The 24,096-nt window shown below is 37.5% G+C and overlaps 3 protein-coding genes and 1 pseudogene across 5 annotated transcripts in view; 3 read left to right on the top strand and 1 right to left on the bottom strand.

Moving 5' to 3' along the window:
* The window catches only part of LOC132635558 (TATA-binding protein-associated factor BTAF1), a 44,709-nt gene extending 43,845 nt beyond the window's left edge, over positions 1-864 (top strand). For all 3 annotated transcript variants that reach the window (XM_060351989.1, XM_060351990.1, XM_060351991.1), the window contains 2 exons: positions 12-221; positions 324-864. In XM_060351989.1, the coding sequence (XP_060207972.1) occupies positions 12-221; positions 324-494 (381 nt within the window). In that variant the 3' untranslated portion in view covers positions 495-864. The remainder of the gene's footprint in view (positions 1-11; positions 222-323) is intronic.
* A 3,665-nt stretch (positions 865-4,529) lies between these two features.
* Positions 4,530-5,664, top strand: LOC132638283 (uncharacterized; annotated as a pseudogene).
* A 505-nt stretch (positions 5,665-6,169) lies between these two features.
* LOC132637281 (uncharacterized protein At4g15970-like) lies at positions 6,170-9,883 on the bottom strand. Its single transcript, XM_060354396.1, has 3 exons — positions 9,617-9,883; positions 7,905-8,312; positions 6,170-6,649 (listed from the first exon to the last, which is right to left on the bottom strand). The coding sequence occupies exons 1-3, from the start codon at positions 9,881-9,883 to the stop codon at positions 6,170-6,172; spliced, it is 1,155 nt and encodes a 384-aa protein (XP_060210379.1).
* Positions 9,884-13,139: 3,256 nt separating this feature from the next.
* Positions 13,140-14,078, top strand: LOC132637282 (uncharacterized). The gene is made up of 2 exons (XM_060354397.1): positions 13,140-13,571; positions 13,608-14,078. Exons 1-2 carry the CDS (start codon positions 13,140-13,142, stop codon positions 14,076-14,078), a joined length of 903 nt encoding a protein of 300 aa, XP_060210380.1.
* Positions 14,079-24,096: the final 10,018 nt, after the last annotated feature.

Raw genomic sequence — 24,096 nt, forward strand, 5'->3', positions numbered from 1 at the left:
TCCTTTTGTAGGCTATGGATCGAGCTCACAGGTTGGGCCAGCGAAAAGTTGTAAATGTTCACCGTCTCATTATGCGAGGAACCTTGGAAGAAAAAGTAATGAGTCTCCAAAGGTTCAAAGTGTCAGTTGCCAATGCAGTGATCAATGCAGACAATGCAAGTTTGAAAACGATGAATACAGATCAGTTACTTGATCTATTTACTTCGGCAGAAAGCAAAAAGGTGATTTAACTCTCAGCTTTGAATCTATAGTCTCTCTCTTGATTTCTTTAGAGTTTGAGATGCATGCATGCTATTTAACTTACAAATGCTGATTATTCTCAGGGAGCCGGTAGATCCAAAAGAACTGATGAAAATTCTGATGTGGACTCAATCTTGCCACGTAATGGGAAGGGATTGAAAGCCATTCTCGGAGGATTGGAGGAGCTTTGGGATCAGTCACAATACACGGAGGAGTATAACCTGGGCCAGTTCTTAGCAAAGCTTAATGGTTAATTATCTAAGCTTGTCTGTGTGCCTTCTGCATACCTTGCATTGGAGTATGCTGATCAAGGTAGGGATGAGATCTAGCTACGCGTTCCATGTACAAAGTGTACATTCTTTGAGTCAGCCCACAATTTTGATGATTAGAGGTAGTTCCGTTTTTCCTCTTTTATTTTGTTTTCGTCTTCTTTTTCTCGTGATAATTCTAGACAGGCAATTACATTTTTGGACTCCATTAACATAGAATAGTTTATAGCGGAGCCCAGTTGTGGGATGGCACAGATGATGCCTCTGTTAGGAAAGCTGACATTGTAAATCATGGATGATGTAAATACATTCAGCTTTTCTATGTTAATGCAAATCGAAATGAATATTGGTTTCATTATGAATTTATGACCTGCGCTTCCTTCAAATTTTTTTGAACTCTCATTTTCCTGTAGTTGCTCCTCCAACAACATTTTCGATTGCTCTTTAAACTGTATGTAACTGAATTAAAACCACAAAAAGATTGGAATTGCCCTAGATAATTAGCTGGGGAAGCAAGATTATCAGCTTCTAAGGGTGTGTTCGGTATAGAGGAAAATGTTTTCCTAGAAAATAAGTGAATTTCTTGCCCTAGGGAAAGCAAGATTATCACTTATTTTCTCATGTTCGTTTGAGTAGTGGAAAATAAGTGAATTTCTTACTTATTTTTTCATATACGATAGAAAATGTTTTTCGGAAAATACTCATCCAAGCCTCACTAACTCCAGTCCAACCCCATACCCCCCACCCCCACCCCACCTACCCACACCTCACTCCCACCCACCCACCTACGCCCCCACCCCCCTTCCAAAAAAAAATTTCTTTTGATTTTTTTGTTTTTGTTTTTTGCACCCCCAACCCTCACCAACTCCAACCCAACCCCATATCACCCCCCCTCCCCCAACCCTAACATTTTTTTTGAAGTTTTTTTATTGTCTTTTGCGGGTTTCTACACCCCCTACCCAATTAAAAAAATCTTTTCACCACCCACGCCCCCCTCCCCCCCCCCAAATACCCCATGACCCCCTCCAAAAGTTTTAATTTTTAACCACGCAAAGTTTCAATTTTTTTTAATTGTCAACTTTTCTCAATTTGGGGGGGGGGGGGGGGGGGTAGGGGTACGGGGTGGGGTAGAGTGCTGGGTGGGGTGGGGGTGCAAAAAAAAAAGTCAGAACCTTTTTTTCAAAAATAATAATTTTTTGTGGGGGGCGGGGGGTGCGGGGTGGGGGTGCAAAACAAAAGTCAGAACCTTTTTTTCAAAAATAATAATTTTTTGTGGGTGGGGTAGGGTGTTGGGTGTGGGGTGGGGTGGGGGTGCAAAAAAGTCAAAACCTTTTTTTAATTTTTTTGTGGGAGGGAGGGTGGGGGGTGCTGGGGTGGGGTAGGGTGCTCGGTGGGGTTGGGGTGCAAAAAAAAGTCAACCTTTTTTTCTAAAAAAATATTTTTTTGGTGGGGGGGGGGGGGTGGGGGGAGAGTAGGGTGCTGGGTGGGGTGGGGGTGCAAGAAAAGTCAAAACCTATAATTTTTTTGTGGGGGGTGGGGGTGTGGGGTGGGGTAGGGTGCTGGGTGGGGTGGGGGTGCAAAAACAAAAGTCAGAACCTTTTTCTCAATTTTTTTTTTGTGGGGGGTGCGGGGTGGGGGTGCAAAAAAAAAAAGTCAAAACCTTTTTTTTCAAAAAAAAAAAATTTTTTTTGTGGGAGGGATGGTGCGGGGTGCGGGGTAGGGGTGCTGGGGTGAGGTAGGGTGCTCGGTGGGGTCGGGGTGCAAAAAAAAAGTCAACCTTTTTTCAAAAAAAAATATTTTTTCCCAGGGGTTGGGGGGGGGGGGGGGCGAGGGTGGATTAGGGTGCTGGGTGGGGTGGGGGTGCAAAAAAAAAGTCAAAACCTTTTTTTTCAAAAAAAAATATTTTTTTTGTGCGGGGAGGGGGGGTGTGCGGGGGTGGAGTTGGGTGCTGGGTGGGGTGGGGGTGCAAAAAAAAAGTCAAAGCCTTTTTTTTCAAAAAAAAAAAAAATTATTTTGGGGGAGGGGGGGTTGTAGGGTGCGGGGTTATGGTGGGGGGTGCAAAAAGTAAAAAAATAGTGTCAAAACGTTTTTCCAAAAAAAATTTATTTTCGACGGGGGAGGTAGGGGGGATGGGGTGGTGAGTGGAGGTGGGGTGATGGCGTGGGTGGGGGTTGGGAGTGGTTGGGGTTGGGTGATGGTAGGGTGGTTGATGAAATGAACTTGTGAACTTGTTTTCCTTACTTTTATTAGGGAAGTCATTTTCCCCAATTTTGAGGAAAATATTTTCCAAAAGAAAATATTTTCTAACTTTTTTGACGAAACGAATATGAGAAAATTGAAAATTTTCCTCCATACGGAACACACCATAAGAGTCTGTTAGCATATTATAATTAGGCAGTGGCAATTCGTTTTAGCTTTGATCAAAATAAAATCACGAGCCAACTTGGGTCGTCGATGTGTTTGGCCTTCGAAGAATGGTTGGTTTCAATTATTGGTTCATGGTTATTATATGCCTACTGAGGGCATCCCCAACCCATTGCATTATTTTTTGCACCAAAATGGTGCAAACACCAAAATGATGCAAATTAACTCCAACCTATTGCACCATTTTTTGCATCAAAAAAGAATATTCCGTTTATATTCTTCTCTCTCTTTTATATTATATTATTTTCTTTTACTTAAATTTTATTTTTAATTTCATAAAAAAATCCTTTTTTTTTTTACATATCCATCCCATGTAATTCATAATCCTTTGTTATATAATCATTTAATATAAAATTATTTTATACCATAAAATTTTAAATAATATAAATTGTAAGTAAATATTATACGTTATACATATTAATGGATAATTCAAATAAAAGTGAAATCATTGATAAAATATAATTAAATAAATACTATTACATTAAGGTAGAATTTATTTTAATTTCTACATAAATATTCAACTTCCATGATTAGTACGTTGCTCCCATAAATGCTCTACTAATGCATTACGAAGTGCAAAATGAGCGTCTTTGTTCTTATTTTTTTTTGTGTTACAATTGTGTTATATATTCGAAATTATTATGTTATTGAACATTGTGTTATTTATTAATAACATATTATATTTTATATTTGCACTTTTCATTTTTGTGATGGTTATATTTTTTAATAAAATTATAACTTATAATAAAATTAACTTAAAATTTTATATAAAATAATATATACGAAAATTAATTTATAAAACTTACACTCCAAAATTAAGATGTAAAGTTAATATTACAAGATATTACATAAAAAATAATTAGGTATATTAGGAATCTAAAATTATAAATTAAAATTTATAATATGTTAAATTAAAAGTGTTATATAATAATAAAATATTAATGAATAGTAATGGTGTAGATGAATAGGTATATTAGGAATTTAAATGTAAACATTAAAATTTATAATATGTTAAATTAAAAGTGTTATATAATAATAAAATAATAATAAATTATTAATGAATAGTAATGGTGCAATGAATAGTGTTGCACCAAATTTGGTGCAACGTTATTCATGCACCAAAATGGTGCAAAAAATAGTGTAAGGTTGGAGCTTTAAAACATCATTTTTTGCACCAAAATAGCATTTGGTGCAAAAAAATGGTGCAAGGTTGGAGATGGCCTAATGATTGGCCATAGTTTAGCTCCGCCTCCCACCCCAAGGATTGGCCATATTCATATGCATTTAATATTCGTAAAACATTTTAGGTTACGTTGGAATCACTAATAAGTAATTTTCTGTCATAAACACTTCTAATATATTATTTCTAAGTACTCTTGGTTTTATTAGACATAGAAATGGTCAAACAGTCCTTAAATTTTCCTAAATATACACGAACATGTACTGTATAAAACACCTTCTTTAAATTTTGAAAAAGAAGAAAAAACACGTTTTTCAAAATGGAAAGCGACTCTAATCCTTCTTTAAAAGGGTAATACATGAAGGCAATCCGAATCCTAGTCTAAAAAGGAACTTTGCTTCTCTTATTTATACGCCATGCGAGAAAGAAAAGTTCTGAACAAGTATTTTCCACCAGATTTTGATCCCAAAAGAATCCCAAGGCGAAAACAGCTGATGACTGTCCGCATGATGCTTCCTATGAGTATTCGTTTTCGTTGTGCTACTTGCGGCAATTACATCTATAAGGGCAGCAAGTTCAATTCCCGTAAAGAAGATGTTATCGTCGAAACAGATTTAGGGATAAAAATATTCAGGTTTTACTTCAAATGCACAGTGTTCTTCGGAAATCACTTACAAAACAGATCCAAAAAATTCTGATTACACCGTTGAGTCAGGTGCAACTAGGAATTTTGAGCCTTGGCGCACCGAAGATGAGGAGAAGAAACAAAAAAGGTACACTGAAGAGATCGGTGATTCAATGAAGTCATTAGAGAATAAAACGTTGGATTCGAAGAGAGAAATTGATATTGATGTAAATTTAGATGAATTAAAATTGCTGAAAGCAAGACAAGCAACTGTGAGCGTAGATGCAATGCTCGAAGCTAATATGCAACGCCTATTAGATATTAAAAAATTGGAGGAATTAGCTGATGAATCACTCGTAAAATCAATATTTTTCCAGGGATCAAGAAATCCGATTGTCAAAAGAATTCGCGACGAAGAACTTGAGGAGGAAGATAATGATGATGATGATGATTTAGTTTTTAATATTTCAGAAAACAACTCTCTTAAGAGGAGAAAGTTTTTTGAGGAAAACCCCACAGATTTATTGGCAAAAGCCCGCATTAGTGACAGATGTAACAATAGAGATAAATATCATCAAGTGGTATAGTTAAATTATCAGTAGTCAAGAAGCCAAAGCAAGAGCCAGAAAAGCACACTAGCAATGGTCTACTATCCTTACGTCAACAGTATGAAAGTGATGAATATATATGATTGAATTATTGTTGTAGATTTGTAGCAAAGTTTAGTGCTTAAAAAAACCTTCAATCTTTTCACGTAAACAGCTTTTAATTCAGACTTTTGTTTCGAGGAATTATAATACTCAACATGTACAAACAATGTAATATACAAAACCTCAATTTAAGGTTTAATTGTTCTAGTATTATAATCTTTTTGTTTGGTCATATTCTCTATTATTATAATCGAAGAATAAGATGCCAGTATTATGGAGCTGCTCGTCGATTTTAAAATTAGTACAACGGTAGACACTATTTGTTAGCTATCCCAAAGCAGATCTTTTTGATAAGACAATGTGTGATACGTAAACAAGAATCACTTTTTTAGCAAGGTATAAAATACGTCGTCTCTAGTTTCCTTCAATTTAGGTGGATTTTTTTTTTTTTTATCAATGTCGAGATCATTGGATTCCTATTAACGAGGATTTGGAGTATCACACATCAATTATTCAAAATTCAGAACATAGATTTCCTAAAAAGTAAAATTTGTACTACTAGTTTTGAACATAAAGCGTAAAGATGATTTGATAGTGTATTTAAACCATGATTTGATATTAGTTAACAGGAAAATATATTTTTGATAACAAAAAAGATTAAGATACACAAAAGGAAATAAAATTTAAAAAACCTAGGGAAAAGGTAACATGGAGGATTTTACACCTCCACGGACCATGAATAGAAGAAAAAATATTGTTCTTTTAATTAAAAACTATTGGACTACAGATTCTTGGGAGTCCAAGTTTGTGGCATTAACATCCTTTCATCACCTGGTAAAGCCATATACTTTTCCCAATCATCAAGCGCCATAGTTAGGTCATGCACTTTAGGCCATACTCCTATACAACAATTTGCATGCATTGTGCAAACAAGATTGAGATCTTTACTAGGCTCACAAAATCCCCCAAATAGAGCTGTGTCCAAAAACCTTATTTTCAATCCAATATCTTTGATGAATGGGTTGAATTTAATCATGTTAAGCACGTCCTGATCGTGTTTTCCTGGATGAGCCTTTCTTGCATTGTACCAAAATTTATAAAATTTGATGGTACGTTGATTTGATTTGACATAATTAAAACCGGAATTTGGTGAATTGTTCAAATCCATATAGTCGTGCGAGTAATGATCACAAGAAATTTGGAGATCGGTGTCCGGATAAAAATGTGCAAATGGTTGTCGAAACCACAATATATCAGCATCCTGAAAGGAAAAAAAACACTTTTTATAGATAGGACAATAGCAATATATACAAATTCCAAAGAGTAAATATATTAATGAATGATCTGAAAGCTGATTCCAAAGGAATAAAATGGTGTACTCAAAATGGCATCAACAATCTAATTTTAGATGGGGATTCCTTACTAATCATTAACATGTTAAAAGGGATTTTTAATCCACCTTGGCACCTGAAGAGTATCATCACCGAAGCACAAAGAATGGCTCAACGGATTAACTGTCAATTTCAACATTGTTATCAGGAAGCTAATCAAATAGCGGATGCCTTGGCAAAATGGAGCATCAACAATCAAGATCACAATTTTTTTGCTTTGGAAGAGTTGCCACAGAGTGCTAGGGGACCGTATAGAATGGATCAACTTCAAATACCCTCTTTTAGACTAAAACATAGAAAACATAACTTCTGGTAACTCCACCCTGTAGAAGCCTAATAATTAGTTAGCTGCGAGAGGCTCCTTTTTTAAACCTTTAGTAGGATAATTATGTGCAGCAGTTCAAAGTGGGAGGCAAGGATGTTAATCCACCTCTCTGTAAATGGATGTCTATTTTGGTTTGAATGGAATACCCAGCTACTGGGAAATTGATTAAAAAAAATTACTGGGCCACTTAGAAAAATTACATTCAAATTAAAGTCAGACTATGATCTAGCAAATTCTAAGTTATTGTTTTTAATGAATCTTTTGTTTTTTCTTTTGTTAATTAATGAATGATGAAGAGTAAGGAAGAGGCCATATCGAAGAAGTTTCTCCATTTGTCTTCCAAGTTCATAACAAAAGCTTACACTACCAATTGATCCTAATTTATGGTTGGTTCTAAGTTTATAACACCAACAATGTAAATTAACATGTTATAGTATCTATAGATCACTTGCTTTATTTTTTAAGTTTTAACTTGTATACGGTGTACTCTGACGACGGTCTAAAGAAACTTATACACTATCATATCATTTGGAAGATAACTTCAAAGTCCGTTCGTGAAGATGAGATGAGTAACCTAAAAAATACAGATATTGTGTAAAAATTCTTTATGGTGTAAATGAATGGAATTAGTTAAACCCTCATTTATCAGTTAGCTGGTTTCACTAATTATGAATAATTATTTCTAATTTTTAAGTGATCTGATAGTGTAAAATTTTTCTTACATGATTAATATATACTAGAAGTTAATGTTTAAAACTTTTAATAAAATTAATGTTAATGATAAAGTGAAGGAAGAGTACCGTGAAAATGAAGTTATATCCCATCTCAAGAACAATACGCTGAAAATAAATTTTCCTCCACGTAATCTTGAAATAATCCTCACTCATATAAAGAGCCTCACCAGAGAAATCAACACCTTTTGTAGTGAGTGCATAGCAATGAAGTTGTTTCTCCAAACAACGAGTATATGCAGTTTGGTCCAATGCTGCAACTAATACATGTTTCAAAAGTGGTTTTGTTTGGTTTCCAACTCTAAAGCTTTTCAAGAAAATATCAAATATGGAGTTTGGCTCTGTCCATGCTGCATTTAGAGCTGTTATTATCACTGTTTTGTCTCCCATTGCTGCTTTCTCTAACACTTTATTTAACTTGCTTTTTTGCTTCTTCTTCTCCTGAAAATATACACAAATCTGGTAGTGATTTTTTAATACAATTTACTCTCATCCATTTTTGCTTGTCCACTATACTAAAAATACATGTGCATTTTTACTTGTCCAGCTTAGCAAATCAAGACAGTATATTTATCACAAGAGTCCATTTGGATTGACTTATGATTTTTGACTTATAAGCCAAAAGCCATAAGTTAAGAATTCTTGCCAATGGCTTTTGGCTTATTTTTGTTATTTTGACTTAAAAAAAGTGCTTAAAAACATTTTTTATTTTATCCAAACACTATAAAAGTGCTTAAAAGCTATTTTGGCTAAAAACACCTAAAATAGTCAATCCAAATAGGCTCTTAATTCCTAAGTTACCCTTATTATTAAGCCTCTTAATTCCTAAGTTACCCTTATTATTAATTATAATCATTTTTCAATGCATTTTCCTAAATATTAAATTTATTATATTTAATTAAAGGGTGATATAGTAAACTTATCGTTTTATTAATTACTTTTTAAGAGATGTGCTAAGTCAAACACGGACAAGTAAAAAATGAACGGGGGAGTAGTAAATTTGTTTGACTCTCGTCAAGACACATGAATTGAAACAAAGGGAGTAAATAGTAAAGAATTTAAGAATAATCATTAGAGGGAGAGCTAAATAGGGGGGGACATCGGGTAGGAGAAATGGAGGTTTGGGCTCTAGAAGGGTTTGGGGTTGCTCATATTTTACCAGAGATGCTTACTTATAAATCGGATCATATTAGGGCTTGCCAGGAAGTACTTGGTACTATGATTATTGGGGGAACAATATCTAATCCCGAAGATGCTCTAGAATCTTTTCGATTGCTCGTTCGAGAACTAATTAACTGGGATCTAATCTAGCACGCTCTTAAATTATCTAATATTTCCAAGAAGTTTTAGACCTTTTTTTTTTCTTTACAGACGTGGGACTTTATCATGAAGAAGTTTAGATGTTGTTCTTCATTCGCTCGCAAAAAGCTCAAAAAATCTCCAAAAGCAAAACGAAAGAAACTTCAACTATCCAAACACTATCTTTTGAATCCACCAATTAACTTCCTCTCCTAAAGTCTTTATTCAAGAAAAATTTCCAAATTTTGAAAAAAAAGGAGAGAGAAAAACACTTGTTCCTATTAATGAACATGACTCCGATCCAACCATATCAACATTCTGTGTTTAATAGGTACACTTTCTGAGTAGTATAACTGTTCAATACGAACAAGTTTGAGTTCTAGTATCAAAGTAAACGATACAAACAAATTTAAGGACAGCTTATGACTTTAACTGAACAAACAACTTACTTTTTTTGGCCAAATAAGAAAAAGAAAACTTACTTTTGATCCTTGTGCAGAAACATTGGCAGTACTATCATTGTAGTGATGAGGCAAATTTCCAGCCGTGGAGCCATTTGATGACGGATTTGTGTTTACATAGTTTGAGTCGAAAGCCAATGAGGAAACAGGTTTATAATTAGGAAAAAATTGGAGAGGGTAAGAAGAGTGATAAAGGAGGTGATATAAAAGAGCAACCGCTAAGAAACAAAGGAAAATTTTCACAATGTTACGTGAAGAAATTCTGTTATTGTTGTTGGTGGAAGCCATTGGTAGTGGTGGTGGCTATATATGGCTTCAACCAACAATTTTCTTCATCATCTAATTTGTTGTTGCTTCCACCTCCCTCTATTTGCCGTTCTTTTTTTGAATGTTAATTCTTGCAAGTACAAATGAACTATATATATATATATATATATATATATATATATATATCCCCTTTCTCTCTTTAAATATGTCCAAGTCAACTCTCACTTGAACCTTTTCTAAGTAAAGCCTAGCTGAGTAGCTTCTCTCTTGTTTTTTTTTTTGCCGTTGTTTTAGGTTAATTTGCACAAATCACCTAATATTTTTTATTTATTTATACTGGAAATTTGTACTTTGTCTCTTAAAATATTTTTCATCTGATTGACCACTACGTTACGTCATGAGATAATGGTTAATTAGCTTCGCTTTCTTTTGACTTTCCCAAGTACAATAGTACTTATCTTTGTTAAAATTGACCATATCAACCAGTTAGGCAAGTGCATTAGAAAATGATAATTATCAAAGGTGTAAACTTTGACGAATTTAGAAGTAAACTTCATGTGGAAACTTAAATTTGTGAGAGAAGAGAAGAGGAAATTTCTTATTCCATGTTCAACTGATAACATAATAGAATTTACAATGCTAACTGATATTTGACACAAATATCTAGATTTAGCGTCATTTGCATTTTACTTCTTAGCACTTTAATCGCAGTTTTTAATATAAATTGTGGTATATGAGCTTATGTTGGTATACTTGTACGAATAGGTACAACAAGGACCAATAAAGGGTATTCCGAGCAATTTGTGATTGATTCCGAGGCTGTGCACGTTGGTTGAACGTTGGGAAGAAAGTTCTAGCACTTGAAGGCAGAATCTGACCACTGAAGGGTCTCATGCGCTGGCCATGCGTCGCACAGCCAGCGCACAAAACCCCATCCCTGAATCTCAGACAGGCCATGCGCTGGTCGTGCGTCGCATGAGCAAAACACAAGGAAGACTATGCGCTGGCCAGACGTCGCATAGCCAGCGCACAAGAGGCATCAGTAATCCTAATTTGATCAAGATTGGGCCAACTTATCTCATATTTGCCCTAGCTTATAAATAGTCGTTTTAAACATTACATAGGCGGCTTAGACGAATTTTTAGACTTGTGAAACTATTTCTAGGTTTTATTCCTCTTCTATTATTTTTCTTTACATTAAAACCCTATGTTATTTATGAATTCTAGCTTCCATTCTCGAATCATATGTAACTAAACACCTTAATTATGGGGTTGTGGTTTAGCCATGAATATTGACGTTTGACAAGTATTTTAATCTTAGTAGCTCATTCGTATGCAATTGTTTCTTTACTTCTGTGCTTAATTGCTTGATTGTCTATGCAACTGTTGAGTTCTATTTACTAATTGATATACGTGCATGGGAAAGACGTTGTTAGTTTAGAGAAGGAGTAAAGAGATTGTGATCTGATTATCCCCATAGTTGGGCTAGGATTTGTGACTAGGATAGGAATATACTTAGTTACCACAATCAATTACATACCGTGCTCTTATTGCGTTCTTGATAAGTCAAGACCATAGGAATATAGGAGGAGAATTATCTTGAATCGGCGAGTAGTGGTTCGGAAGAATACTACGAGATTAATAATTCGGTTAATTAGCAATTGTGAACAAAGTTACTAAGCTATGATGCTTGAATGACTCAATAGGATTGGTGAACCAACCACGACCCTGGAATATTTATAAAATCTTGATAAGCAACTCTCAAAGACGTTCGTTGCACAATTCTAGTTTACATTGTTAGTTATTTAGTTTTCAGCATTAAGTTACAAAACAAACAAAATTCATTACTTGCATAATTAGTAGCAATAGTTTATTTTCATAAAAGTATTGGACTTAAGTCTCTGTGAGTTTGACATTTTATTTTATATAATCACTATATTACTTTTACGACCATGTACACTTGCGTGTGCATTTGGACGCAACAAGTTTTTGGCCGTTGCCGGGGACTTAAAAATCAATTATTTTTACCAGAGTAAACTGTATTGCTTTATTTATCCAAGTATTAACGTCTTGATCTTAGCTGCTACTTGATTGCAGGTACTTTAATCGAATGTGAAGGACTGCGAGTCAAAACAATCTTGAGGAATTCGATCCTGAGCCTGAACATACTTTCAACCGGCGCAGGAGAGACTTGAACTTATTGCAGAATCTGCAGGCTCTAGCCGAATTACCTGTGGTCATGGCTAATAATCCACCAGCGAAAGTGCGAGAGGTTGCAGCGCCTCGTGTGGCATGTAACTTTAAGAAATGTCAAGCCCACCATCGAAGGGCATTTTGAGCTAAAGCATCCTATGATTCAGCTACTTCACTCTAGTGGGAAATTCACGGGAATGTCACACGAGGATCCTCAATGTCACGTCCATACTTTTCTGCAGATTGTTGATACTTTTGCTACTGAAAGGGTTACTAAAGAATGTGTGCGGCTGACACTGTTCCCCTTTTCTCTGTTGGGGAATGCAAGTAACTGGTTATTAGCAGAGCTCGCAAATTCTATCACTTCATGGGATGATCTGGCGACAAAATTCTTGATAAGGTTCTTTCCACCAGCAAAGACAGCTTGACTCCAAAGAGAGATCATGTCATTCAGGCCGAAAAAAGGGGAAATTTTGTATCAAGCGTGGGAGAGGTTCAAAGGTCTTCTCATTGTCTTCACCACTATCAGACGAATGAAGTTCTGGAACACACATTTATTGAGAGTCTGGATGCCCAACATAAGTCATCACTAGACACTGCTGCAGGAGGGCAGGCTCTTGATCTGAGCTATGAAGAATTATTCACATTATTGAACAGGTTTACTCAGAGCACTCCAGACTGGCAGGATGATATAATTAGCAGTTCAGTTAGGAAGGCACCTGGTGTTTTTGAAGTGGATAATTTTACGACACTGTCAGCACAGATTGATGCCATGCGCACTGAAATCAAGAAGTTAACTGCTGCGTAAGTCCAACCATAGGTGCATGCAGTGCAACAAGCCATCCTCTTTTGTGAAGTTTGTGGATAAGGTCACACCAGTGATGAATGCCCTGCAAATCCCGCATCCATATACTTTGTAGGTAATGTAGGTAAGGGGCAAGGAAACAACAATTAATACGGGAATTCTTACAACCCGAATTAGAGGAATCACTCGAATTTCAGGTGGAGTGACAATCAAGGAAATCATAAATAGAACTATCAGCCAGCACCTGTTCCTCAAGCCCCCAAGAATAGTATAGAAGAGATGATGAAAAAGATGATGAGTGATATACAGAAGATGATGACAAACCAGCAGAAGTTGATAACAGATAATGAGAATCGCGATTTGGCTGTGCGAAATTTAGAGAGGCAGATGGGACAGATAGCGGGTGCACAAAATACTAGACTACCTGGAGGACTTCCAAGTGATACGCATGTGAATCCCAAGCCTTGTAATGCTATGACTCTTCGAAATGGGAGAGAATTAGAGAAAGTGGCTCCAAAGAAAACCAGTCGAGTAGAAGCTGAAAAAGAGAAGATTGTCGAGGAGATGATTGAAAAAGAGAGGGTAGTCGAGACACCAGTGGAAAAGCAACCACAACCCGTGGTTTCAGAGCCACCACCTCCATTCCCTCAACGTTTGGCAAGACAAAAAGAAGAGGCTACTTACAAGAAGTTTCTTGATTTGCTTAAGCAGGTACGCGTGAACGTCCCGTTGGTTGATATGCTGTAGGGTATTCCAAAGTATGCTAAGTACATCAAAGATATTGTTTCAAACAACAGCCGATTCATAGAGTATGCCACTGTTGCACTTACTGAGGAGTGCACTTCTCGTATTCAAAACAGGTTGCCCACTAAATTGAAGGATCCGGGAAGTTTCACGATCGAGATTTCTATTGGGAAACAGGTTATTGCTCGAGCACTATGTGATCTAGGTGCAAGTATAAATTTGATGCCTTCATTTATCTTCAGGAAGCTAGGTTTGGGAGTGCCCAGACCAACCACTATAGTTCTTCAGCTGGCAGACATTTCGTTAGCAAGACCCGAAGGCATTATTGAAAATGTATTGGTACAAGTAGGGTCGTTGATAATTCCTGCAGACTTCGTGATTTTGGACTTCGAGCCAGATCCGGAAGTCCCATTTATTTTGGGGCGTCCATTCTTGGCCACAGGGAGAGCACTTATTGATGTAGCTGTTGGGTAGCTCACCATGAGAGTACATGACAAAGTTGAAGTCTTTAATGTATACAAGGCTCTGAGGATGCCTGCAATCTATGAGGAGCTGTCAGCCATTACTGTTCTGAATGATGGTGCACGAAGACCACTCATCACTTCTCATGATCCATTAGAGAGAGACCTAGTGGATGGTGATATTTTTTGGTGATTCAGCGGCTTTTAAGAAGGTGCAGATTCTGGATATGGCGAGCATTTATATTCGTGAAGCGAGTTTGAGCCTTTAGATAGAAAAATGGGAGTAACTCTAAAGTTATCAATGGAAGAGCCTCCGAAGTTGGAGTTGAAGCCCTTACCTGCACATCTTAAATATGCATTCTTAGGCGAGGGTAATACCTTGCCAGTGATATTAGCAGCAGAGTTGACCGACGAAGAGGTTAGTGTTTGTCTGGAAGTGTTGAAGTCTCACAAAAGGGCATTGGGGTGACAGATATCCGATATTCAGGGAATTAGCCCCGCGCTATGCATGCACAAGATACTCATGTAGGATGATCATAAGCCTAGCGCACAACATTAACATAGAGACTGAATCCTATGATGAAGGAGGTTGTCAAGAAAGAGGTAATCAAGTGGTTAGATTCCGACATTATTTTTCCTATTTCGGCTAGCAAGTGCGTGAGTCCGGTGTAGTGTGTCCAAAAGAAAGGAGGGATGACAGTTGTGACAAATGATAAAAAAAAAGAGCTCATTCCTACTAGAATAATCACTGGATAGAGAATTTGCATGGATTATTGCAAGTTGAACGAAGCAACCAGGAAGGATCACTATTTTCACGACCCAACCCCGTAGGCCGTGACTAGTGCCCGATCTGGGCACCCAACCCATCTATCAAATGCATTCAAATATATAGCAGAATCCGACAAGGCTATATTCCAAATTTAGATAATTTCTAGAAAATTTCGGCAGGGTTTCCTTTGTTTTACAGACTATCCAAAATAATCCTGCACACAGCAAACACCAGCAAAGGCCACACAGGGCTAACAAGGCAACGTATAAACATATGCGGACCGGCCGCCTCGGCGTATGGGACCGCCCAAACAACATATACACATAAGCATACAGAGAGACCATAACCCACAGACATGTCCACAGACCTCTAAACTGACTGACAAAATCATATGACGGGACAGGGCCCCGCCGTACCCCAAATGACCACATATACAGAAGATGAAAACAACAGAAGATATATACCAAAATATAAGCTCCGGATCAACAGGAGCACTCCCAGGTAGCAGAACAGGTGTCCTAAGCTGGTGGCGTATCAAAAGGAGCGTCTGTACCTGCGGGCATGTAACGCAGCCCCCGAAGAACAGGGGGTCAGTACGGAAAATGTACCGAGTATGTAAAGCGGAAATGTAACAAAATAAATCATAATCAAGAACAGAAGTAGAGAATGATAACTGTCAGGACCACAGTCAGAGCTGGAGGTACAAAGGTATAGATAGCAGAATCATACTCGGAGTCGTAGATCCAGAATAAAATAGACAGAGCTATAGTCAGAGTCCGAAGTACAAAAGGTGAATACCTTATCCGAGACCTCAGAAAAGTAATGTCAAAGCATAGATGGTGCATACCAAGTCGTATAATATCATATAAACACATATAACGTGTCCCGGCCCTCTGATAAGGGACTCGGTGGATGAAATCATGTATAACAAAATCATATATCATATATGCAAATAGCGTGTCCCGGCCCTTTGCTAAGGGACTCGGTGGTGAAATCATGCATGTCAGAATCATGTACTGTGTATACATAACGTGTCCCGGCCCTCTACTGCGGGTCTCGGTGAATAATCATCATGTGCCATCCTGGCCGCCATCCCCGTATCATCATATCGTAAACATATACAAGCAACGTGTCCCGGCCCGCAAGTATGAGGGACTCGGTGAGTAATGCAGATAAATGCGCACGAGATCATGTCCTGGCCCGGGCTCAGTGAAAAGACATACTGTGACTTGCACGAACAGAGTAATGCAGAAACATATGCATATAAGTCCAGACTTAATAGACAAACCAAATGATAAGTCATAGGATGTACCTTTCGTAACTTGCGACGGATTATATCAAAGCAGACTTTCGAGATTGTTCGTACATAATAAATATACCATAGGGTTTAACTGAATAGTCAGAATGGTCGTTCCTTAACAAATGGGACTGCTTAAATGACAAATCATTTCAAAGGAGTCGGATATTAGTCATAGTGTGCATGGACGCCCTTTTTGGGGATGGCACGATTCATTATATCAAATCATGTTTCTAAGGTCATAGCACATATCAAAATGTAATATAGACTCACCACATTTACTATCTGACAGACGGAACAATAATCACAAAATTCTTTTAAACACTATATAGAAATAATACAAATAAAGCAATAGTAGGAGGTCTCGGAATGTGTGGGCCCACCTCGGGTCAATCGAGGTGGTAAACTCAAATTATGAATCATAGACCCTGTGGAGTCATTCATGAGAGTTTTAGGGTATTCCGGTTCCATTTGTGAAAGTTGCATACTTATAGGTCAGTTTGGAGGCAATTTAGGAAAAATTGGTTCAATCTCACTAAAGGATTTGGAGCCAATTTCAATCTTGTATTCTGAGGAGCAGGGTCGTTTCCAAGGCTCGCGTTCGAGCCTACTACGTTTAGAACATGCCAAAGAATAAAGAGCAAGGCTTTACATACCTTGGTTGCGCCTTACGCTCGTCCAATCTCAATTTCCGTTTCGTCCAAAAACTGCAAATGGTCACATTTACCAATTACTATTCATGAGACTTAAAAATTTTATTCTTAACCAATACTTGCCTACCGAAATTTCGGCAGCACTCCCCCTATAAATGCAACACCCCGAGAATACAACTCGGCTCAGAATAGCAACAACCAACCCAACAACAATACCAACAACAACTACGAAACACAATAAGGCATAACTTGTCCTCTTTCCAACATAGTGTAATAACTCTCATTTCCAATCTCACATTTTCAACCCAATCTCAATATTTTCATATTCACTACTAATCAAGATCATTACAATGCCATTCAGAAGCATATCATAACATTTCTACAATATATACACAAGATATACACAAGATATACAAAACATGCGAACTTTCCATCAAAGCCGTAATTCACCTAAACTTCCCATTTTTTTTTCAACATAAACATTCATAATACCTTCTTGCCTTCCAATTTCATTAATAACAATCATAATTTGCACCTTACCACTTCCATTTCCATATTTACATAAACTACTATCAAGTTACAAAATTTCCCACAACAACTTAACAACAAATTCTTTAGCTTAAACCATTATTCTTCTATCCACTTCACAAGGCCATAACAACACAATTAACATATCAAACAAAGTTAATTCATTTTCATTTCAATTCCCATACCACGCGGCCAACATCCATTTTTCCAACTTCCATCAATTTCATTCCACTTTCATTTCTAATATGAGTTACACCATATCCACAACTAGAATTCAACATAAAAATTCAACTCATATTACTTACACAAAATGCTCACATACGGCCAACTACATACATACACATCCACTTGCAAACTTCTATATTTTCATAGTTTCTACTCATTTCCATATACTACAACACAAACAAACCTTCATAACATAAAAAGAACATAAAAATTCTTACCTTTTCTAACAAGTTCTCCTTGCCACCAAAGATAGTTTCTTGCCAAAATAATTGTACTACTTTGTAGAGAATATTGAGCTTAATAGGAATATAGGAAAATTACAATTTTTAAACCAAGATTGAAGGCTTGGAATTTTTTTTTCTTTCTTTCTTTCTCTATGGTCGACGGCCACTCCTCTCTTCTCTCTTCTTGGTTTTATTTTGTTTTCTTGAAAATTCTAGATGATTAAGCCTCCTTATACTAAAGAAGCACATGATCATCACATGATAATTAAGTCACGGGCTTGACTAATTCATGGGCACCATGGTCGACCACCTATATGGATTGGGCCTCAATTTTTCTCTTCCACTTTTGAGCCCAATTCATTAGAATTCTCGATTTGTAATTCCCGAACCTAATTTTCGAAATTCCAATCTTGCCCTTGGCCTTCCCTGATGTCTCCGAGTCAACACTTTTCATACGCAACAACATATATTTCAAATAAAATCAAAATATGGCCTTATTCTTTACAAGTCACAATTATCTCGAAGTTTTCCGAGTGTGCAAAATTACGGGATGTAACAACTATCCCATTCCCTTCATTGATCAAATGCTAGACAGGTTAGCCGGGCAAGGGTTTTATTATTTTCTAGATGGCTATTCTGGCTACAATCAAATAACTATTGCTCTGGAGGATCAAGAGACGACCATGTTTACATGCCTATATGGCACATATGCCTTCAAACGCATGCCATTTGGGTTGTGTAATGCACCCGCGATTTTTCAAAGGTGTATGATGGCTATCTTTTCAGAAATGGTAGAAGATTTCGTAGAAGTGTTCATGGATGATTTTTCTGTATTCCGGAACGCTTTCGAGGTGTGTTTGAAGAATCTAGACCGAATACTTGCAAGATATGAAGAGACTAACCTGGTCTTGAATTAGGAAAAATGTCACTTTATGGTCCGAAAAGGTATCGTCCTTGGACACAAGGTTTCAAAGAGAGGGCTGGAGGTTGATCATGCTAAAGTGGAATTCATTGAGAAGCTGCCACCCCCTGTCAGTCAAGGGTGTGCGCAGTTTCCTCGGGCATGCAGGATTCAATAGATGCTTCATGTCACGACCCAACCCCATGGGTCGTGACTAGTGCTCGAGCTGGACACTCGTATACGTACCTGTTAAATATAATCAAACTGAAACTAGGAATTGTATGGGACTTATAAAAGCAACTAAAGATTAATAACATCATATATATCAAGATAACCTGTCTCCTGAGGAGTCACAACTAATCAAAACGTAATACGATACGCAAGCTGATAAGGCTGCCACTACATACCAATACGATACGCAAGCCGACAAGGCTGCCACTACAGACGGGAATATCCATAGCAAATCACATAGACACAGCTGAACAAAACTTATACACAACCCATACATATGTCTACAGACCTCTAAGAGTACAAGAGTGAAATATGACGGGACAGGGCCCCGCCGTACCCCTGAATATATATATATATAAGTCTATATAGAAGATCTGCACCAAAATATCTGGGCTCCGAAACAATGGAGCTCTCCAAACAGCTAAGTAGAAATCCTAAGCTGGAGGATCACCAAATCGAGTATCCGTATCTGCGGGCATGAAACGCAGCCCCCCGAAGAAAGGGGGTTAGTACGAGATATGTACTGTGTATATAAAGCATGAAATACAATAAAGAGGATCCTGACTGAAATAGAGATTACAGGAGACAAGTATAACAATCATAATACCAATACACTTGCCTTATCAAATGTAAATCATGCATATCAATATCATATATCATACCTGACCCATTATGGGACTCGGTGAATAAAGTCATCATATACCATCCTTGGCGCCATAATCACATCATCATATCGTATCCCGGCCCTTTAGTGAGGGACTCGGTGAACAATGCAGTGAAACTGTGCACGAGAACGTACCTCGGCCCGGGACTCGGTGAAAGATATATTGAGGCATGCACGAGCAGAGTAGTGAGCAACCATATGCAAACTAAGTCATATCTGAGACTCAATAGAATAATCAAAATGAACCATCATTTGATAATCAAGACAATAGTCATATCAAGTATCCTTCGAATGTCACTATGGATTATATCAAAATAGAACTTGTGGAATCATAGACACGTATCAAGACATAATGAAACAACTTCTGGAAATCAAGAACATTAGCCATCCTAGTTTCTCTAAGAATAAGAGTTTCTTTGGAGTTATATGCTCATCGTCTGTTTGTTTCATAAAGATCATGCCAAAAAGAAGGAAGAGTTAGCTTTACATACCTATTATAGAGTAACCGTAACCAAGCTTGCTTCGTCGCCCCTTTAGCCTATTAATATGAGAGTAACACCATCGTTAATAAACTATGACTTTCCAAACTTATAACTCTACAATCAATCACTTATGGGAATCACTCCTTAATTTATACTCTTGATTAGCATTTTGATTAGTTAAGAACCTAACGAAAATCGGGCAGCATTTCCTCTATATAACTCACTTAACCCGAACTTCCAATTAATCTCCAATTAGCACAGCAACACCAACAACAACATAGCAACCCAACAACCTCTCCTAATCCTTTTCCAATTCAAATCATTAACATCTAAGATTATACACCAAACAGACCAACATATGCTTCTTATACGATATCTTATTCGCTTGCTTTCTTCCAAATTTACGAGCCATATCAACAACAACACGACAACAACATCAACCACCATCCATGTACGAGAAAACTACTTCAACATCATTTTAACAACAAGTTCGAAACAGTCCACCAAAACAAAAACATCAAAAATACGATTTTCGATCTTTACTTCATAAAATTACAAACACACGGAAAAAGCATAATGTTGCCATGAACAATAGCACCTATACTTATCTATAACTATATTTCCAGCCCTTCAACATAAACAAATTACCTTCAAATACAATACCATAATAATGACAACACTAATCAAACTTAATCCAATTAGCACAACTCCAATTCTGCCTACTTACACGCCAACAATAATCATGTAATTTTCTTACTTCCAATTTCGTCTAACAGAATTTAATCTCTCCATTAAAACATCATTAACTCCAATTACATTACAAGAAAAAGAGATCTTACCTCGAATTAGTTAGGACGGATCCTATAATCACTTGCGCCAATTGCACCGCTTCTTCTTCCTCAATTCAATAGTCTTATATTGTTGCCTCCTTGCATGTAAAACACCCTCGGGATTTAATTTTTGCTATCAAAATCTAAAGTTGGATTATGGACAGCCATGGCCGTGAGCTTGCTGCCATGGCTGTTGGTTCTTTCTTTCAATTTAATTTTTATGGAGAAGATGATATGAATGCATTAGTCATCAAGTATATATATATATATATATGCAAGCTGTCCACTTGACACATGTCCCACTTATGAGACATGTGTCCCACTATGACATGTCATCATTCATGCCCAATCACAATTGTCCACATTTTCATGGGGCCCACCTAATATTTCTGACCATGGTTAATTCTGATCATGGGGCCCACTTGGTACACTAATTAGGCTAATTAATCATTAATACCCACTTAATAATCTAATCATGGTTAGTTAATCCCTAATCTCCACTAATATTTCCATACTAATTGAAATTTAAAAGCAAATCGTGCACTTATTAAAAATCGGGATTAAAAGGTCCTTGTCCCATATCTCAAAACCAATCTTGTCCTTAAACTTATTTATGAATAATCCAACGTACAAAAAATACGAGATATAACATCTAGCACTAGTCCATAGTCCCTTTTGGTACACACAAAATATTATTCTCAATCCCCGTGGTCACACTTGTTAAGGCCTAAATTATTTTGGGACCTCAAACTCTTTGTACACCGAGCTCTCAATTTTTATCCTTGAATATGATCGAATTCTACGGGCTCAGGTAATTTTGCTCATATCGGACAATTCAATTTCCTAGTCCAAAAATACGGAATGTAACACTTCATAAAGGATTTCTTGAAGATCTCTAGTCCGATGTGCAGGTTACTTGAAAAGGAGGTGAAATTCCTATTTGATGATGCGTTTATCAAGGCCTTTGAAGGTCTGAAGAAGAGATTGGTAACTGAACCAATAATCATCGCACCTAACAGAACTTTCCATTCGAATTGATGTGTGATGTAAACGATAATACTGTGGGAGCTGTGTTGGGTCAGAGATGAGAGAAAGTGTTTCATTCTATCTACTATGCTAGCAAGATGTTAGACGCTGCCCAAATGAATTACACAGTAACCGAGAAGGACCTGCTAGCTGTGGTTTATGCTTTTGATAAGTTTCAGTCCTATCTTGTTGGGACACATGTTATTATATATACAGACCATGCGGCCATTCGATACTTATTCAGCAAGAAGGATGCTAAACCCAGGTTAATTCGGTGGATTCTTCTTTTGCAAGAATTTGATATTGAGATTAAAGATCATAAGGGAGCTGAGAACCAAGTCACAGACCACTTGTCTATATTGGACAACCATAATCATTTTGTGGAGGATGTTCAAATCCAAGAGTCGTTCCCTGACGAGCAGCTATTTGCTATTCTGCTGCCAAAGTCCCATGGTATGCTGATATTGTGAACTTGATAGTAAGTGGGGTGTACCCACCTAAAGCCACTTCACAGCATAGAAAGAAGTTGTATCATGATTCACGGTTTTACATATGGGATGAGCCGTATTTGTTCAAGGAAGAGACTGATCAGTTAGTGCGGAGATGCATTCCACAGATCGAAGTAAGTCAAGTGCTGGAGAGTTGTTATTCTTCCTCATACGGAGGGCACTTTCAAGGTGATCGTACTGCGGCTAAGGTATTACAATCGGGTTTCTATTGGCCTACTCTTTTCAAAGATGCTCGTGCATTTGTTAGAAGTTGTGACAGATGTCAACGAACGGGAAACATCTCTAGGAGGCACGAGATGCCTTTGACAAACATATTGGAGGTAGAGATATTTGATGTCTGGGGCATTAATTTTATGGGGCCTTTCCCACCATCCTTTGGTAACAAGTACATTCTGCTTACTGTCGATTATGTTTTGAAATGAGTAGAGGCAATCCCTCTTCCAACCAATAATGCAAAGGTGGTGGTGAATTTTGTGCGAAAGAATAGATTCGCAAGGTTTGGAACCCCAAGGGTGATGATTAGTGATGAAGGTGCTCATTTTCTGCAACAGTTTGTTGAAGAACCTTTTGGCAAAATATCGGGTGAAGCATAAGGTTTCTACAGCTTATCACCTATAAACATGCGGACAGGTAGAGGTCTCCAATAGAGAAGTAAAACAGATATTTGAGAAAACTATGATTGCCCAAAGGAAGGATTAGGCAATAAAGTTGGATGACGCCTTGTGGGCGTATCGCACAACCTACAAAACCTCTATCGGAGCTTCTCCTTACAGGTTAGTTTATAGAAAGGCGTGCCATCTGCCGTTGAGTTAGAGCATAAATCATATTGGGCAATCAAAAAGATCAATCTTGATATGAACCAAGCGGGAGAGAAGAGGTTGCTCCAATTGCACGAGCTTGATGAATTCAGATTGGGGGTGTATGAGGATGTAAAACTATACAAGGAGAAGACGAAGAGATGGAACGACAAGCATATTCAACATCGTGAATTCACGCAAGCGCAGCAGGTACTACTCTTCAACTCTAGGCTGCAGTTGTTTCCGGGAAAGCTTAAGTCCTAATGGTCTAGACCGTTTGTAGTGACGAGAATCACACCCCATGGTGCTGTGGAAATACAAACTATAGATGGGGTGTGCAAGTTCCTAGTAAATGACAGCGTCTCAAGCTATATTAAGGAGGTGCTTTTGACAAGGAGAAGGAGCAAGTGCTCCTTTATGATGAATGGAGAAGGATCTGCGTCGTGCCGCGACGTTAAATCAAGCGCTTCTCGGGAGGCAACCCAAGTTTGTAATGTAACAATTCAAAATTAAAGAAAAATACAAAAATTGTCATGCCACAACCTTAACTATGGCGTTGGTTGGGAGGCAACCCAACTTTTGTAGAATATATGTCGTGTTTGTTCATGTTGCAGGGCTAAGGAAGGAACGAGAACTCGAAACGAGTGCAAAACATCAAGAATTGAGCTCCAGGTTTGTATTGTGCTGTGTGTGCACGTCGCATGACCAGCGCATAACAGGTAAGCCGGCCAAAAATTTGGCTAAGTAAAAAATTCAGAGATGGGTGTTTTGTGCACCGGGCATGCATCGCATGACCAGCGCGCGAGGTGTAATCAGAGCCAAAATTTATCTAAGTGTCAAGTTCAGAGAGTGGGGTATTGTGCGCTGGGCATGCGACGAATAGCCAATGAACGGG

Source organism: Lycium barbarum, chromosome 4 (genome assembly GCF_019175385.1).
Source record: "Lycium barbarum isolate Lr01 chromosome 4, ASM1917538v2, whole genome shotgun sequence".
Taxonomy (NCBI): domain Eukaryota; kingdom Viridiplantae; phylum Streptophyta; class Magnoliopsida; order Solanales; family Solanaceae; genus Lycium; species Lycium barbarum.